The 19,920-nt window shown below is 37.8% G+C and overlaps 2 protein-coding genes across 2 annotated transcripts; both read left to right on the top strand.

Annotated features, from left to right (window-relative positions):
• The first annotated feature begins 550 nt into the window (after positions 1-550).
• On the top strand, positions 551-2,292 carry LOC136677494 (immediate early response 3-interacting protein 1-like). The gene is made up of 3 exons (XM_066655057.1): positions 551-650; positions 1,182-1,283; positions 1,753-2,292. Exons 1-3 carry the CDS (start codon positions 566-568, stop codon positions 1,806-1,808), a joined length of 243 nt encoding a protein of 80 aa, XP_066511154.1. The 5' UTR covers positions 551-565; the 3' UTR covers positions 1,809-2,292.
• A 1,142-nt stretch (positions 2,293-3,434) lies between these two features.
• Positions 3,435-9,393, top strand: LOC136677128 (uncharacterized). Its single transcript, XM_066654548.1, has 5 exons — positions 3,435-3,790; positions 4,374-4,537; positions 5,949-6,209; positions 6,727-6,882; positions 8,369-9,393. The coding sequence occupies exons 1-5, from the start codon at positions 3,555-3,557 to the stop codon at positions 8,548-8,550; spliced, it is 999 nt and encodes a 332-aa protein (XP_066510645.1). The 5' UTR covers positions 3,435-3,554; the 3' UTR covers positions 8,551-9,393.
• Positions 9,394-19,920: the final 10,527 nt, after the last annotated feature.

Below are 19,920 nucleotides of genomic sequence, written 5' to 3'. Positions count from 1 at the left end.
TATCTGCCTATTAAAGGTCAGTGAAGGATAACAATGATTTTGAAGCTGTACTTTGATAAAGGTAAAATTATGTGTACTGTTCATTTAAGACTCCTGGTAAGTGGAGTTATACATTTAGAGTTCAAAATCCCAGTGGCATACTTTGTATCAGTAATGAATCCTTTCAAATTATTGTCAGAATTGTCATTTTACAATTAACTCTGTTTCCCAAGCACACAGTGATCATTAGGTCAACAATGAAATCTTCCATTTCTTGTCTTTTAGAAAAGCATTGACCTAAATGTCAACATGCCCGATGTCAAGTGTAGCAGTTGAACTGTATTCTGGTGTGATTTAGTTGGAGTGGGGTTTATGATCCGAATGCCCTCTTGACAATTTAATCCTGTTTCAAAATCTAGTATAAAAAAAGAGTATAACCGTTATAGGGTTGTTATTCAGGGAGGAAAAATAAGAATATACGACGTGCCCCACAGTGTAGAACCGTGCCAAATCGCAAGAGTCGACTCATTCTGTAGAGTTGAATATTTGCAGAATCGACTCGGACTCGTATTGAATGTAAACAGTAATGGCGCTGTACGGACTAATTCAGGCTGCGGTTTTACTCACTAACGCAGTGGCGGTGCTGCATGAAGAGAGATTTCTGGCTAAGAGTAAGAAGCTTTTATGTTTCCTATAACATATTAATAATTTTTAATAATAAACATTATGCTCGTAGTCCTAGTCATGGCTAAATAACTAGATATGTCTAAATAGTCGTTATCTGACGAAAATATAGCTAACGTTAACCGTTAGCACTTGGAAACCTTTATTCAATTAACCTTCTAATAACTCACCGTGTACATGTGATTTTACAACAGAAAATCATTAACAAAAAACGACAGATTTAAACGTGTAGTTTGTAATAAATAAGAAACCCACTTATTGGACACTGAGAAGCAGCTGACAGCCCAAGTTCATGGGCTATACTGCTCCCCCAGTGGAACGGAGTGATGGACCTCCTCCCAGTAAATTTGAGAAAAGTTGGAATGCAGGAATGCAAAGGAATCAGCTCTTTCCATTTCTTCCATTCATATTTACTTTTTATATCTCAGTCTCATCGTCGACCTTGGAGTTTTAGCTTTTTTACATTCTTCAAAAAACGGAGAAGAGTATGGCTTTTTTGGTTTGTTTGTTTTTTGCAGTTGGCTGGAGTGTGGACCAGAGTGTGGGGGGGTTTGGGGAAGAACCTGGCATCAAAACTCAGCTGATTAATCTGATCCGCTCAGTCAGAACAGTCATGAGAGGTAAACTCCACAAAACAGATGTTTTACGTTCATTCATTCATTGTCTGTAACCGCTTATCCAGTTCAGGATCGTTGTGGAAACAATCTAAAATTACTGAGTAATTCAATCAGACATTTTTTCCACTGATTGATCTTAACACTACAAATCAACTGCTACACTGACTCAGATTCTGTACTGAACCTGTTTCAAACAGCCATCCCTTTATGAAGGACCAGCTCCTCAGACCATAAAATTGTATAAAGACTTTCTTGATGAAGGTGCACATGATAGGAAAAAAAAAAAAAGTCTAATTTGAATTTTCTGATATTATACTTGTACATGCCTTATATTTATTAATATCTATGTATTTATTATATATGAGAAATATTATGTGAAGTTATTTTTTTTAGATGAACAATGTTTAAGTGTCAATACACATCCAAGGGTAGCCTACATAAATATGTAAACGTTTTGATTTCTATGTTTCAGTGCCTCTGATTGCGGTGAACTCCGTGTGTATAATTCTACTGCTGCTCTTTGGTTGATGGAATGATTTACATTAAAGTGATAGTTTGAAAACAAATCAAATATACAGATTCCACTTCTGATTTCTAGCTTAACTTATGCTTTAAACTAAGATAAAGAAATATCAGATCAATCGTCTACACAACTGACATAGATGAATGATTTAAAATAACAGAGATTCTGCCCATAGATATGTAATAATGTTTTAGATATTTGGGATTAAACTGGTTATTATTATGCAATAAATAATTAAATATAAATATAAATTATTTTATAAAGCTATAAGTCCTTTGAGAAATGTATAAAAACATTTTGTGTTTAAAAAATAAATTGTGCCTTATATCAATTTCAATTCCAGTATAATGAAATATAATCTGCGACACATGTAATGTTGTTTTCATCTGAATTATTTGTTGAATTTAATGAATGACTTTGTCTTGTAGTAAAACAAAGCTATCTCCACTGTTTTATTTGTAATGACCAATATGTAGCTTGTAATATATGACTTGCAAATGATAATATTAATTAAAATATATTTAATTTACTCTAATGCTAATATGCATTTATAAGTAATAGTAATTTATTCTCTGAAGCTTTATTAGTGATAAACAAATGATTTGTTAATGAATAATAATTTCTTTGTATTGCTAATATATAAATAAAACCATTGTTTATATATATTTGTGTGTATGGTTGTTTATTTTATTATTATTTATTTATTTTTGCCAGACTGTCTACAGGGCCGGCCTAGAAGAGGATTTTCACTTACTGACCGACTAATGTTGAAATGCACATATAGGAACTGTAGAACTTAAGGTGGCACTACTACACCGTCTTTTGTTAGTTCAGCCATATTTCAAATTCCAGTTTGTGATCTAAATTTGGAACCGTTCTTTGTGTTTCCACTAACATAAACTGGTTTGTAAACCAGAAAAAAAATTCCCAGCTGTAACAAAAGAACAGTAGGCTATTCAGCACGAACCGTGGCTGAATAATATAAGAGAAGACAGAAACACACTGTTTGTGTATGTTTCTGGGGCTATGACTGGCTCTACTTTAGTTACGTTTCTCCATTGTTCTCAAGCACCGCAGGACAGCTCGGAACTCTGCAACATTTACACATGTATTATATCTCACAGAGAGAGGAGGACTGCTGAATTTGTTCTTTTGGTCTTCCTTGTTCTTTGGTGCTAGATCAGTTAGTATTTATTTTTAAATAAAATGAACAAGAAAAACACTGATGTGTTATATATTGTGACTGTGTTATATATTATGAAATAAACTTTGTGCTCCTTTATTTAATTTCTGCATTTATTAGTCCTGCTTTCCATATTTTCTGTATCACAATCACATAATAATAACCACATGTAAACAAAGACATTGATATGAAGGACCGACACTTCTCCAGACTCTCCAATGACAAGGGTATGTATTATGGGCTTTCCTGTTTTTCAGATGCCAGAAACACCTCTGTGGCAATGGCTATATGGTTAATTTGGCAAAATTAGGCTTGTTTTCTCTTTGTTTTTACAATACTATTCGCTTTTTATTTTTTGTCTGAGAGTTCTGTCTGTAGTTTGTGTATTTGACCTTCCCAGTCGCTAGGGGTCACTAACGCATTGTTAGTCAAACTAATTTACGAAAGCGCAGTTTACAACAGTTTTTGTAAAGGTTTATTCAGTGTATTATTAATTATAACATTTAAACTAATATTCTGAGCTCAGAACAAGTTTATGGCATAAAGGGGAAGGCTGTTTGTGTTTAAAATGTTCTGTTTGAGCGCAGTCTTTTCCGTGTTTTGTGTTGGATTTGTGAGTGTTTATTTTCTTTATGAATATCTCTACTGTAAACCTGGGTCTGTGCTGGAGTATAACGGCACTCCTCCTGGAACTGTTGGTTTGATCTTCAGTTTTATAATGCAGTCTGTGAGGAAAAAAAGGGGAAAAATAAACACAGACCAAAGAGAAAAACAACCGCTTATTTATACACTTACTAACTGCAGGTAAGTTGTTATACTGACTATGGTCGTAGTTGAATGTCAGCTTCTAATTAGGATTCAAAATATTTATCTATTGCAGGGTTTACGTTGTGTCACTTGGAACTGTTTTAATTTTCCGTTCCACCTTAAAAGTGCAGGAGTTACTTTCTCGTGAACCACTTTAACTGGTTCAGAAGTAGCCTCTCACTCTGACGTTGGACTCCAAGAAAAGTTAAAAGAAGTTTTAAAAGAAAAGTTGTACGAAATGCCAGTTTTTGCGTAGTGTTTTTTTTCCCCACATTATATATCTAACGGGGATTGTTCCTTTGTTCACAGGGCCCTAGGTTAGATTCATAGATAATAGTCACATAACTAAAGGGTCCCCTATCTCTATAAAGCACCTACGGGAACCTGAAAAATGTATTTCTGAGAATATACAGAATTGGGGACGTAGTTCTTCCCCTTCTAACAGCTAATGTTACCAGCATATTTCACCTTGTAACTTTTTAGATGGACTTTTAAGATCATAGAAATCCTGTCATGGGGAAATAACTGTAGCAAGATCATACTGTAAACCACAATAAGAAAAATGTAAATGTGTGTTTAGGTATGAGGAGCTCTCTCTGAGACGATACTGCAGCACTGTGGGATATGGCTGGGATTATCCAGACTCCACTTTCAGAGATATCCCACTTTTCTACCCACAATACCTCTGCTCTCCTCTAATGAGCATTTTAAAATGTTCACAGCTGTTCTGCTTGAGTCCCTATGGTGAGTGACCTCTTTTTTTCACACATGTGATCATATTATCATAGAATGGTTGGGCTGTACCACATAAACAAATGATATTACATTTCTGAAGTCTCAGATTCAGGTAATACTTTCAGGACATTCTGTCACTGTGCTCAATAGATGATTTTCAAAATTTCAGGCTGCCACAAGGGCACCTGGGGTGTGTCCCAATTCTTAATGAGATGACTTTTTAGTTCTGGCCTACATAGGCAGCTGTCTAAAGCCATTCCAGCTGACAAGGAGCTTCACAGCAGAGGTTATGGAGACACTCTAGTTAGACAGCAATTTTATCACCATTCATTCCCTCGCTGCACATGACTGGCATTTACTCCCCTTAGATTTTAGTCTTCACAGCTCTCACAATCACCTGGGCTTACTCAGCTCATGATCACCTCAGAATTTACTGTCCTCAGCCCACCGTCACCTCAGAGTTGAAACTTTTCTGTTTAGTCGCCTCAGAATTTACTGTCTTTAGTTCATAGACACATCAGAGTTTACTCTTTGTGGCTCACAGAGTAAAATGCATGGCTTCCTGTGTTTTGATTATAATTACTATTTTAATCATATTCCAGGAGGAGCAGAGAAAAGGTCAGTAGTGTGGATGAACCTCTGAGATGCAGAAATCAAGAGATTAAGGATTTACTCACATTAAGCTGTGCCTGTGCACAATTGACCCCCAAAGACCTTTTCAATTGACTCTCGTCTGATTGTGTGTCAGCCTGCATAAATAGGTGGGCCCAGGCATGGTTCAGTTGGACTCTGTACTTTTGTATGATACTTGAATGTGATGTCAGTGATGCGATCCTCAGTGTAAACAAACATATCGGCAAGGGATCAATCTCGTCTATCACTTAGCAGTGTTTGTGGAGATATTTGGAAATATTTGTAACAGTTTGCCTCAATGAAAAGTATTCTTATACGTGCAGTACAATTACATGAGACTCACTCTATTGTATAATCAGTAAAGGCATGTAAGAGGGCCACAAGTCACTACAGACAAAACAACTCAGAATGAGCCACAAAGTAAATATAGTCATACACCCAATAAATCAGGGTAGGCTCCTGATTCATTGTAACCCGTATTCCCTTTTCCTAGCGGAACATACAGCAGAGCACAAATCTTCACTAACTCCATATTTCTGTATTTATTAGTGTTTGAAATAAATAACCAGTGTAGTTTGGATGCAAAATTTGTGTATGTTTGTCAGAGTGCGTGCACCTCAAATATTCAAATATACTGCAGGTAAATCTGAAAGATCAGTGCTGCTTCATTGTTGGGTGTACAGGCAAAAATGTGCTCCAAATGTTTTCAACCTTTTTTTGGATATGATTGTTATCCATATTTTAGTGTATAATGAAACTGTTTTTTTTGTGTGTGTGTGCGTCTGAGGGTTGGCATGCGTGAGCGAGAGAGTATGTTTACGTCAGCCTCTGGACGAGCTGAAGAAAGGAGCGTTCTCCCTGCAAGTGGGAGAGAGGGAGTACAGGAAAGTGGAAAGTGGAGTGGAGGTGGATCTTTCCCTGTGCCTCAGAAGAGATCAGAAGAATGTGGAGGAAGAGCAAGCGGAAGGGTGGAGCAGCATCATCACACTCCTCTCTCCCAACAGTACATACTCTCACGTGCTGCAGTCACACACAGATACTACTGATGGTATGTGCACACTACGTATGTTTATGTCATGAAATAATGATGTTGTGTTCAAAATGTGCATATTTAAGTGCAGCATATTTTTTCTTACACCTAAGAAAATATTGTGGTATATACACATAAATAATTTGTTTATAGAAGGCACTTGTACTTGAGGAAATATTAAGACATGAGATATTCCAATATTGTTGTTTTTTTCTCTGTGTTGTATGTCATTAAATGAAAAATGACTTTGCTTTAGACTACACAGGATTATCTGTTATTAAAAAAAACAAAAAAACACTACACATTTCACGGTTTCAAAAAGTCAGCAAGGAGCCACAGGACTCTAGGCCAATGCCAGTCGAAAATGTAACAAAACATTATTTAATTTGAATTTAAAACATATTCTAGCCTGTATGGGCTCTGCAAAATGTTGATTAAACTTGGTGTAAATTAAATGTATTATCTGTATTTTCTCTCTCTCTCTCTGTCTCTCTCTCTCTCTCTCTCTCTCTCTCTCTCTCTCTCTCTCTCTCAGAATGTGTGTGGTGTGTGAGTGTATTAGTTCCATGGTGGGCCCGTGGTGTGTTTTCTGGTGTTTTTCTCCCTCTGTTTTTTTCCATTGGTAGTGTTGGGTGTCCTGCTTCTCTATGGGGTGTCTCCAGGTGTCTGGCAGAGACAGAGAAGGTCAAAGGTCAGAGACTCATCTGTTCTACCTCTTGTCCAGAAACAACACATTTACAAACTTTACAAGTAACCCTATATTAGGGGTTGGGGTTTGAAACCACATGGCATCACATAGTCCATGAGGCTAAATAACAGCTACATTAGCTTCTACAACCCAAAGATCTATAAAATTAAACAAATGTTTCTAGTAAGGTTGGGCGATATAATATCTTTCACGGTAATACCGGTATGTTTTTTAATTCAATAAGACTTTTGCCATATCGTGATATTCTGACGTAAGCGCGAACTTTCAAATGCAGGCGCGTGAATGTGACTTGAGCAAACATCCATACTTTCCATAGTATTTTTATATGATTTTGAAAATTACCATTAGTTATATTGAGTATGTAGAGGACAGTTTCCATCTGAGCACATTTAAAACAGCGGACAACGGTCCCGTTCAGCTCTATTTTTCTCTCACGTGAACACCCACCTACGCATGTGCTGCACGCAGCTCGCACACACAAACAGACACTCTACGCTGTCCTGCCATTGTTCATGTATATCGCTGGAGCAGTTCTCAGAACATTTATCGCTCGCACTCAGGACTACCTCTCTGATAACTGTGAGTAAGTCAACAATGGACAAATATGAAACCAGTAGCAAAGCTTTAATTCCAAAAAAGAGCGCTGTTAAGACCATGAATTGTTTGAGACACGCTGCTCTTTCTCAGCCGGAAGAAGGGGCAGATACTCCACAGCTCCCAAATGGAGAATGTGCTTCTCAGCGGTCATCACTTTTATTTAGCCTATCAGCAGCCAGACCTAGCTGTCCATCATTTAGTGCTGCAGCCAATGGAGTCATAGTCCCGCCTAAAGGGTTTCGTTGGTTTTGTGGCACTGAGTAAGTGCTTAAAAAAATAAATCTTATTTTTGCACTGTGTCTCGAAGAAACTACATATAATTTTTCCCTCAACACACCTATGATGACAATAAAACTGACTGATTTTAGAATCAAAGTAATTCTTTATGCATAAAAATCACATTAGATAATTTCATATAAGATTAAATACAATATTAAATTATTTATATGTGTAACATCAATATCTAGGAAAATCTAAGTATCAAATCGGGAGTCTGTATCGGCAGATACTCAATATTAAAGGACTCAAATCAGGATCGGGGGCAAAAACACTTGATCGAGCCATCACTATTTCTTAGACATACAGTTGATAATTACAGTTAGATAAGGCAGCATGCTCTTTTTGTTATTAAAAATAAACACTAATACTTTGACATTATATTTTGTTATGGTTTTTGTAATATTGTATCTTATTTTGCCATTTCTTTTAGGCATACTGAGATATGAGTTTTTTGGTCATATCGCCCAGCCCTAGTTTCTAGTTTGAAACAGAGCAAAGCAGCCTTTAAATTAATTAATATTCTTTAGTTAATATTGAACGCAGATTAAGATTGTAAAGATTGTTTTCATAAATTTTTTGTGTGTTTCTTTAGGAGCTGATGCTGTAAGAGCACCTCTGTCCCTAACTGTACGTTACTCTCAGCCTCTGCTGTTACCGAAAACTGTCAACATCCGTATCTTCCAGACAGAATCTTCACAAACACACTACAGCTTTCATCTGGAGGAGAGCACCACGCACAAACTGCTGATAGCAGGAGAAATACAAAGACCATAACACAGCTCTGATGAGAGAATAACAATGCTGCACCAAACTGTGCTTTGTTATAATTCACTGGACTCTACTATAATCTACTGTACTGTGCTTCACTCTACTATTATATAATGTACTGCTGTAAAGGTAAAACTACACTAAGCATTGTCCACCTGTGAGCAATTAAGTGTCATTTAAAATAAATATATTTGTATATAATAATTACAAACCCCATTTCTAGAAAAATGGAAGGACTAGCGCCCCCTCCAGGGTGTGATTCAGCCTTGCGCCCAGTGATTCCGGGTAGGCTCTGGACATTCCCTGAACTGGATAAGCAGTTACACACATTGAATGAATGAATGAATGAATGATGAATTTCTAGAAACTGTATTGTGATTTGTTAGTTCTCTGGAAGCTGTATTTATTTGACAAAAGCATAAAGAAAATGTATCCAATGATTTCACTGAGAAACTTAATTAGCATTAAGCATTTGATGCCTACAACACACTCCAAACATGTTGAAACAGAGCCATGTTTACCACTGCTTTACAATATATTCCAATTATATCGTTTAATCATTTTGAATGAGGAAACCAATGGTCTTGAAAGTGGAATTTCTCTGGGTTTGTGCTTGATACAAGACTTCAACACTCTGATATGCCACAGGAGACATATCTGGACTGCAATGGTCAATAATATGCACTCTGTATCTACAATACAGCTTGTTCAACATTGGTGTCCAGCCTTACCCTACGTTGACTGGTATTTCTCCAGTCAGGAGTATGTGCATAGTGGCTAGGATGGTGAGATGACTCAGGGGAGGGATGCTGGAAAATGTCCCTTATGTAATGTTCCCAAGAAATGTTGACTGGTATGAGTTTGTAAGTTTTTAAAGTATTCAAAAAAAATTTATATTGTTCAAATAAAGTGTTCAAACTTATCCTCTCAGGGCAGACTATAGCCATTGGTTTGTAATCTCCAGAATGTCCCATTTCGTTTCATGCTTTTGGAGATTGTACAACCTCTATTCTCTATATGTGCATAATTACAATAGATGCAACTAAAAGTAGGTCAATACGTAGATTAGAAGGGGTGTCCACAAACTTTTGGAAACGGATTATGCTGGGCCTGTCCACCAGGGGGCAGTGTTGCTGATATCCCTCTTGCTCTTCTGAGTAACTTACCTGTTTAATATTTCACAATTCTGATGTTCACTGGACCACAAAGAGTCTGTACTTACATGCATGTGGAAATGTTTCTCTTGATTTATTTATTACTCGAGTTTGTGTGGAAGAGGACAGCCATCTGCACAAAAAACACTCCTCTGTCCCAGAAACACAGAAAAAAGAAAAAAAAAAGCTATAAACCTCCTCCTAAAGTTATATAGTCAGTTTCTGCAGTGATGGTCCCTGAGTAGCAATGACCTACTCTCCCTATTACAGGTCAGTGTATGTATATACTTACATTTCTTGATGAACTCAAGTTCAAGAAGGATTCACATATTCTCTGTCTTCCTCTGCATCCTCTTCCCCCTCCCTACACCCTACCTCTGTCTCTTTCCCTCTGTCCTTCTCTCTATCTCCCACCCTCCCTCCTGAGAATGTGTAACACTGAGAGTGGATCACACGCCCAGAGATGCTCCACACGTACATACTCGGGTGAGTCAGTCTTATTCCCTCCTTATCGATTTTAGGGAGCTTTTAGTAATTATATGATATGGCTTTTGATGATGAGTGTTTTATGTGCGTGCATGTTTAGTTCATTGGAGATGTTACTTGGTGACACATTTTCAGAAAGAAGGAAAGGGTGTTAAAATGGTCTTGAGGTGATTTCTCTTTTCTCAAAGATGAGTAATTAATGTATTACTTATCCAGAAATGCAAAAATGCTTAAGATCTTTCACTTGGATCACAAACAGTGAAATGCACCTCTATGAAGAAAAATACATATATGCATATAACCATATATATGTTTAAATAAATATACTTACATTTTCAGTGGAATGTAATGTAAAATGTTTTCATCTACTTTTGGTTGACTTTCTTTTTTTATGTAAATAAAGTAAAGATTAAGGACACATTCATTTTTGTTTTGTTTGTTAGAATTAAATGTCTGGCTTCCAACCTCTTTTTAATTTCCCAATAATTGACTGGATTAATGTAGTTTTATCAACAGAGTCTATTTGAATTAAATTTAAAAAGTGTGTTTTGATGGGTACTCTAAATACTGTAAATACAGGAGAGAGCACGAAATGATTAACATAATGCACATTTTGTTTATATTGTAACAATTCTAATATTAATTTTAAACAAAAATAACTTTATATAAATAGATGTATGTAAGATAAAGATGTATGTAACTGAAAATAGTGATGATTAATGTATGAAGGCCTGATTCTGTCAGTGTGTGGTAGCGTGCAATGGTGAGTTTGTGTGTATGCCTACACAAACACATAAGAAAAATTACCTGAACATTGAGAGAAGAAATATCACATCAGATACAGAGAGCTGCTAAGATCTTACCTGAGTCTCTCTCTCTCTCTCTCTCTCTCTCTCTCTCTCTCTCTCTCTGTGTGTGTGTGTGTGTGTGTGTCTGAAAGGCTGGTCTGAAAACTCCTCAGAGTCTCAGGAGGTTTGAGTTATTTTTACTGCTTTTAAAGTCCAAACTCCTTCACCCGACCCAGCAAAAAATAACTCACTTACTCTTCATTTTCATCTTCTTTACTTTCTTGTTTTCCTCTTATCTTCACTTCTCGGCTTGTGACAGTCATTTTCTCTTACTGAGTCACTCACTCACAGACTGACTGATGTCCATTGTTGAAAATTGTGGGAGCAAATCAAGCAGGAGGTGGCGCTATATATCATTCAATGACACTTTATTTTAACGTGTCAAAAAACAGTGACCTAAAAAACAGGTTAAATAACATACCGACAAGAACATATATGAGGCTTTAACATATGATGTCATGAATCATTTGTTTTATTGTTAACCTGCACTAGAGGCAGGGTACGTGAGTGGTGTATCACAGAAATGAATATTCATGCCTAGAGAGTTAATAAAAAAAGAAAAAGTAATAAAATAATATTAATTATAAAAATAATAATAGTAAGTGCACGGTGGCACAGCAGGTAGTGTCGTAGTCGCAGCTCCAGGGACCTGGAGGTTGTGGGTTCAAGTCCTACTCCTGTGAGGAATTTGGTGTGTTCTCCCTGTGTCTGCATGTGTTTCCTCTGGATGCTTTGATGAATTCTATTCCAATTCGGTTTGTTACCAATGTGGACGTATTTGTTTGTACCCATAAATCCACAATCTTCTCAGAAAGAGAAGTATCAAACACTTTTATTGCAAATTTTCCTTATAATATTTCATTGAACAGAATATTTAAATAAATAACACAAATGAAAATGACATGGACGAAATGGATGGGAATTTCAACCTAATACTTTGTTGCACAACATTTAGAAGGAATCACTGAAAATAACTTCTGTAGCTCTGAATGAGACTTCTGTATCTGTTTACAGGTAGTTTGATTCACTATTCCTGAGCAAATTGCTCCAGCTGTCTTAGGTTTGAAAGGTGTCCTGTACACACTGCAGGCCTCGGCTCTTTCCGTAGATTTTTGATTGGATTCAGTTCAGGGCTCACTAAAGGCCGTTTCATAATTGTCACATGTTTTGTTCTGAGGCATTCTTGAATGCATTTAGCTGGGTGTTTTGGGTCATTATTCAGCTGGATGACCCATGACCTGAGACTGAGACGCAGCTTTCTAGCACTTGACAGCTTATTTCGCTTCAGAATGCCTTAATAGTCTTGAGACTTCATTGTACCCTGCATCCAGTGCGATAAGCAGTAAAGCAGCCCCAAAAACATAACTGAGCCTCCTCAATGTTTCATGGTACACTATCAGAAAATACTGTCACTGTGGTGGTTCCTTTTCCTGTCATTGTGTCTCATCTGTTCAAAGAACATTCTCCCAGACATACTGTGGCTGGTAAATATGCATTTTAGCAAATCCCAGTCTAGCAACTCTCTTTTCAGAAAACTCTTTTTATTTGCTTTCTCAGGTCCATGTGTCTTAGGTACATGATGGTACCAAATTGAAGAGTGATTATTTTTCTCCATTTAAACAGCATACACAGCTGATTACATAAAAATTATACGTGAGAAGGTTGCTTCACATTTCAGGAATAATAAAACATTGTTACAATGAGCAATAAGGGTACCAACAGATTTGAAGGAAGTTTTTCTTACAGAATTTTCTACACCAGTGAAGTCATAGCTGATTATTTTACAAGACCTTTTCTGTATTTTATCCTCTCAGTGTCACCTAATTGTCTCCTCTTTATTTATATCTTTCTTTTTAAACTCTGTGTGCTGTGTTATGCACTTATTATTCTGAGTAATCAGTTGCTATGGTATTAGAATGTTTGTCATTAATCCACAGTAATCCTGAAGACTGATGGAGAATTAAGACGTCTGTGTGTCCAGATGTTTTTGGCTCAGGTGCAGACTCTGACCACCATCTGACCACGTTTGCCATGGTTTCCAAGGACAACACTGTGGCTGGTGAGCACAACAAATATGCAAAAATAATATTTTAATGGATTTTTTAAAATACTGTTTTAGGATTTGCTTACAAATTATGTCTTTTCATAAGTTGTTATTTTGGACAAGCTTTACAGAACACTGAAAAGAAATTCTCATTTAATCTGATTACAATCTCTCTCTCTCTCTCTCTCTTGCTCGCTCTCTCTCTCTCTCGCTCTCTCTCTCTCTCTCTCGCTCTCTCTTGCTCGCTCTCTCTCTCTCTCGCTCTCTCTTGCTCGCTCTCTCTCTCGCTCTTTCTCTCTCTCTCTCTCTCGCTCTCTCTTGCTCGCTCTCTCTCTCTCTCGCGCTCTCTCTCTCTCTCTCTCTCTCTCTCTCTTTCTGTTTCTTTCTCTGACTTTCTTTCAGCAAAAAGAATGAAAGCATTTAAAGAAAAAAAAAAAAGAACCTGATTGCCCAGAGGCAGTATAATAACACAGTATTTTATTGAATGGCAGCATAAAACAATATATAAATTATGCCTGGTCACAGTAGATGGAATTTCATATCACAAATGTATAAACCAAGTGACTTTAATGCTGTTTGAAACTCCAAAGTGGCGCAGACATGACAATTACGTATTAGTATTTTTATAAACCTTACACAAATTATTATAACATGAAACTGTGACTTGTTATTTCCAATAATCTTTAACATTTAATAATGTATTAATAATAACAATAATTATTATTATTAATTCATTCATTGTCTGTAACCACTTATCCGGGTTATTATTATTATTATTATTACTATTATTATTATTATTATTCCTCCCAACTGTATTAAAGGAACTAGCATTTTACTTCATTGCAGGAGTGGGTGAAACTTGACTTTGCTTTAGAGAATTATTCACATCCATTCAATAAGTAAAATCCTAGTTAAAATCCCAATCAGAAAAGGAGACACTTTACTGTAGGCATATGCTAGTATAATATGTAAAAGATATTTTTGTAATTTGGATTTGAAATTTCTAGGAAGCTTACAATCCCAGTATTTTCTTGAGTAGCAGGTATGATCTCTGGGAGCTTTTGAGCACTGTTAGGGATCCAAAGAGTTAGGTGTAAGCATCAGCACGGGAAACATAATATTCCATAACTAAAATGAATGGATGAAATTTTATGTGAATTAAAAAAAAATTAAGATTGATGTAAAATAATTGTCTATGTCCTCTCACTCTCTCTCTCAGGTTCTGACAGTAAGACCACTTGTATAGAGAAGCAGCAGAAGAACCTGATGAACAGTCTCTCGTCCTCTAATGAACATGCTCAGAAGAGAGCTGAACTCTTCAGAAACGCCAAACGAACTGTGTACAAACTCCCCTTGACCCCAGAGATCAAAACCGCAGATATAAGCCCCCAAACACAGGAAAACCATTCAGTTCACAGAAAACAACATATTGAGACCCCAACTGAGTCCCTGTCTGATGGCTTGGGTCCAGTTTTACTAACATCACAAACCATTACATTAAAGGAGTCACTAGTGGTAAGGATTAATCTATAAAGGAAAAAAGACCCTGTTTTTCAAAGGAGCATTTAGTCATTTTATTGAGTGATTTTTATTTCATGCTATAAAATAGCTCTTACACTGACCCCTAGTGACCAGGATGTATGGTGAATTCTGTTGTAGATTCTACTAAACATATATATATTTAGTAGATTTATTATAATCTACCAGAAACCAGAGATTGAGATTAAAAAAGCTACTTATCTGAGCAGTAAGTGTTTATTTACTAATAACAAACAAACAAATAACATTAGAATAAAACCAAATAATATTATTACAGTAAGTGTGATATTCTTTGTGTGAATGTGTTGGTTTAACATTTTCTAAATCTCTCCTTGTGGCAGTTCGTATTATTTAAGGTTATCATCCAACACTTTAACCATTTTAGCGGTTAATAAATAATGATTTTAAATAATGTGTGCTGGTGATTTAACAAATTCATGCAATCAAGAAGAATCTGAACAAAACATTGTTCTTCAAACTCACTCTCACCTACTACGTTATAGAAAAAAAATCTTCTTTCTTATTTGTTTTATTAAAATTATTATTTTGTGTTTTTACTGTGATTGTATATAACTTTATACAAGCACAACACTTACTAATAAGGCATTAGTTAAATTTTTTTTTTTCCCATTTAACTGCAAATCAAGCATGTTTTCATGTCATTAAACAGTTTACACACACCACACATTAATTAGATGAAACAGATGAATATAAAAATGGTCAGTGAAATATGTCTGCAGTTGTTTTACTTTAAAAAATAAAGATAATTCACATCTAATCTAAGTTGAACTTAAAAAGGTAATTTGCTTGTTACAGTATGAAGTAAAATTTTATAGTGTTTCTATTTTTAATTTCTGTGCGTTGTCATTTATTTCTGTACATATTATATATGTTTCAGGGTTTGAGTGAGCAGCTCGAGGTCAGTAGTCCCCACTGCGTCTCTGAGGCTGAGGACAGTGTCTTGGACGGTGGCGACACGTCTCTGGATAAATCATCCTCCATGGGCCTGGTGGACTCCAGCAATATGGCATCCTCGGAAGATGTGGGAACATTGGCGTGTGTGCTTAGGTCAGAGATCATTCTGATTGATGAGGATGATGATGATATGTCCCTCAGGGAACGCACTGTCACTGACTGCTCTGTAACCGATGGCAACGCTGCACAGCTCGTCTGCGGACGCCTTCTTTCCATGTCATCTGACTCCTCCCCTTCTGTCTGTGAGAGGCAGAGCCAGAGTCAAGAGGCCATGCCCATCCCTGAGGAACCAAAAGCTCTGTCCACACGGCCCAAACGACTCTGCTGTTACTGCACCATCCTCTGAAACATCAACACACTATTTATATAAAAAACATGTCAAAAGATCCATTTGCAAACAGAGATAAGGCTCATAATTAAGGTCAGAAGTTCTACCTAATCTAAGAGTTCCATGAAGAGAACCAGGGACACAGAATTTAGGAACTCAGTGGAATTGAAGAAAATAAATTGGAGTGAAAATAAATGGATTTGAATACAATGGAATCATTTCTGAATGCAGAAAGAGATACAGAAAGCAACTGAAAAGTATGTCATGGAATTGAATTGAACAGACTTTAATGAAATTAAAATTAACTGGAATTTAAATTATTTTAACTGGAATGGACTTTAATCAGTTAGACAGATGGAACAGAAATGAACAGATCTGTATGTAATACAATATGGCATAGAATGGTTGTAGAATTGAAAATAATGAAATACAGACTGATTCATCGTAGGTGAGGTTAAATGCTTATAACACTAGCAGTATCTAATATTACCAAATATTAGTGAATTATTACAAGTAAATTGATTATCGTTAAGAAAGTGGTTGACACAACACCATTGTTTACTTTATGTATGAGCAAAGATCCAATGAAGAAAATAATAAGGACACAGTTTCCCTCGCCTGGAATAGGGTTACCGGGGCCCCACCCTGGAGTTAGGCCTGGGGGAGGGGCTCTTCAGTGAGGCCCAAAGTCTGCTGAGGGTTTGATGTGAATGTGTGTCAGAGTAACCTGTCAGAAAGTCTTTAACTCCCACATCCGGCAGAGTCCATGTTCCACGCAAGATTGTCAGTGCTTGTCGTAGTGGCAATCCCCACACCCGGTGGTGGACACCACAGGTGAGGGAGGCTGTCAAGCTGAAGAAAGTGTCCTATTGAGCCTGGCTGGTTTTTGGGACTCCGGAGGCAGCTGATGGGTACCGAAGGGCCAAGTATATTGCAGCTTTGGTTGTCGCTAAGACAGAAAATCGGGTATGGGAGTAGTTCGGTGAGGACATGGAAAACAACTTTCGGTCTGGTCTGAGAACATTCTTGCAAACCATCAGTTTTCCACCAACACTGTATATGGTGGGGGTGGGGAGTTGTTGATCTCGAGTGGAGATGTCATTAGGTGGTGGAAGGAATACTTTGAGGATATTCTCAATCCCAACAGCACGTCTTCTACAGAGGAAGCAGAGTTTGGACACTCTGGGGAGGGCTTGTCTATCACTCGGGTTGAGGTAGCTGTGGTAACCAAAAAACTCTTGTAGGCAAAAAAACTCCAGGGGCGGACGGGATTCACCCGTATTCCTCAAGGCTCTGAATGTTGTGGGGCTGTCCTGGCTGACACCTCTCAGCAATGTCTTGTGGACATCGTGGGCGGTGCCTCTGGACTGGCAGACGGAGATGGTGGTTTCCCTTTTTAAGAAGGGAGACTTTAGGGTGTGTTCCAACTAAAGGGGATCATACTCCTCAGCCTCCCCAGGAAGGTCTATGCAGGGGTACCGGAAAAGAGAGTCAGGCTGATAGCTGAACCTCAGGTCCAGGAGTAGCAATGTAAATAACCTCCTGGTCGTAAAACACTGGACCAGTTCTTCACCCTTGCTAGGACCCTGGAGGGTGCAGGGGAGTTTGCTCAACCGGTTCACATGTGCTTTGTAGATCTGGAGAAGGCATTCGACCGTGTCCCTCAGGGTATTCTGTGGGGGGTGATCCAGGAGTATGGGGTTCTAGGCTCTTTGCTACAAGCTATCCAGTCCCTATATAAACAGAGCAGGAGTTTGGTTCACATTGCCGGTAGTAAGTCGGACTGGTTTCCAGTTAGGGTTGGAATCTGTCAGGGCTGCCCATTGTGACCAATTCTGTTCATAAGCTTTATGGACAGAATTTCTCAGCATAGCCAAATGGCGGAAGGTGTCCAGTTTGTTGTTCTTGGGATTCCATGTCTGCTTTTTGCAGAGGATGTGGTCCTATTAACTTCATCTGGCCGAGTGTGAAGAGGCAGTGAAGAATCATAGGCTATTGTACTCAGTTGGAAATGGGTGATGTGCTCTTTCCAGGTTGGATGTAATCTCCTGCCTCAAGTGGAGGAGCTCACGAGTGAGGGGAAAAATGGAGCGGGAGGCATATCGTCACAGCATCTGCAGTAATGCAGACTCTGTACCGGAGTGTTGTGGTGAAGAGAGAGCTGAGCCGAAAGCAAAGCTCTCAATTTACTGTTCAATATACATCCCAACCCTCACCTATGGTCAGGAGCTTTGGGTAATGACCGAAAGAATGAGATCACAGGTACAAGTGGCTGTTTCTTCCGTAGGGTGTCTGGACTCTTCCAAGGGAGAGACAGGGTAAGGGGTTCGGACATCCAGGAGAGATACGGAGTGGAACTGCTGCTCCTCTATGTTGAGAGGACCCAGCTGAGACGGTTCGGGCATTTGGTCTGAATGCTTCCTAGACACCTTCCTGGGGAGGTGAGTCGGGTAGGTCCAACGCGGAGGAGACGCTGGGGAAGACCCAGAACACCATGGGAAAACTACATGTCTTGATTGGCCTGGGAACGACTCTGTATCCCTCTGGAAGAGTTAGAAGAAGTGGCTAGGGAGAGGGATGACTGGGTTTCTTTACTCTGACTGCAGCCCCTGTGACCCAGACCAAGCGGTAGGCAATGGAAGGATGAATAATTCCAACATATTCCAGGTTTTTTTTTTTTTTTTTTTTACATTGTGTAATGAAATTTTTAAAATCATTACAAATAATTTGCAATAATGAAGGATATGCAACATTTACTGTTTTTGGGTAATGTTGCCAAGATTAAGTTGAGAGTTTATAAACAATGCATCACTTTTCCTGTTCAAATGAAGATGGCTGCAGTAGACCATGGCCATCTGAGACATGTGTTCTAACTGAAAATGTGTTTTATTCTTTACTTTTTCACTTGTGTATTTCCACACATTCAATCACTTTATTGTTTTACTGCTCCAGAAACTCATGAATTGTACATATATCTTTTAATATTTTAATATCAAACGTTACTGCTGTACCACACGTGAAAGCACTTTTGTATACTGTTTTTATAAGGCTTTTATAGAACCTCTCTCATGTAAGTGTTCTTACTGACCTTATGAAATATTCATCAATTTTCAGAGGATGGGCTTATGCAGAAAATGCTAAATTAAACCATACATATTATGGAAAAAGTTCATCCTTTTTTTTTTGTAGTAATATTGAGTGATTATATTTCTGAATTTTGAGCACTGAATCATATAGATTGTTTTAATCACCATTGTTTTATGTCAATAAATATATATTAGAATAAATATAATGAAAGTACCTGACTTCAGTTTACGCAGTGTATGTTATTTCTGCATCTTTGTCAAAAGAACAGAACTTATGGAGAACAGAATGAAGGTCTTATTAATTGTTTGTTTGTTCCTAACTGGATGGTGATTTTACAAGATGATTGGTTGATACGAATGGACTGACCTGTGTCTACAAAGAAGAAAATAGACACTTAATTGTACTTTATTGTTCATTCATTCATTATCTGTAACAGCTTATCCAGTTCAGGGACATCCAGAGCCTACCTGGAATCATTGGGCGCAAGGCGGGAATACACCCTGGAGGGGGCGCCAGTCCTTCACAGGGCAACACAGACACTTTTGAGTCGCCAATCCACCTACCAACATGTTATTTTGGACTGTGGGAGGAAACTGGAGCACCTGGAGGAAACCCACGCGGACACGAGGAGAACACACCAACTCCTCACAGACAGTCACCCAGAGCAGGAATCGAACCCACAACCTCCAGGCCCCTGGAGTTATGTGACTGAGACACTACCTGCACCACCGTGCCACCCCTGTGCTTTATTGTGTATTTCTAACATGATAATAATGACCTGATGGATGGTTTTGCTTTTGTTGCTCAGTTCAGCTGGGACTGTTGACCAATGGAACCATTTCCAGCTAGTGAATACTAATAGTGTTGGTATTGAAAGTGACTTCAGTTGTGGGAGCCTGTTTTGGTCTTCTTTTT

The sequence above is a fragment of the Hoplias malabaricus genome, chromosome X2, assembly GCF_029633855.1.
Source record: "Hoplias malabaricus isolate fHopMal1 chromosome X2, fHopMal1.hap1, whole genome shotgun sequence".
In the NCBI taxonomy this organism is placed as follows: Eukaryota; Metazoa; Chordata; class Actinopteri; order Characiformes; family Erythrinidae; genus Hoplias; species Hoplias malabaricus.
This window is presented reverse-complemented; position numbering and strand designations above follow the sequence as displayed.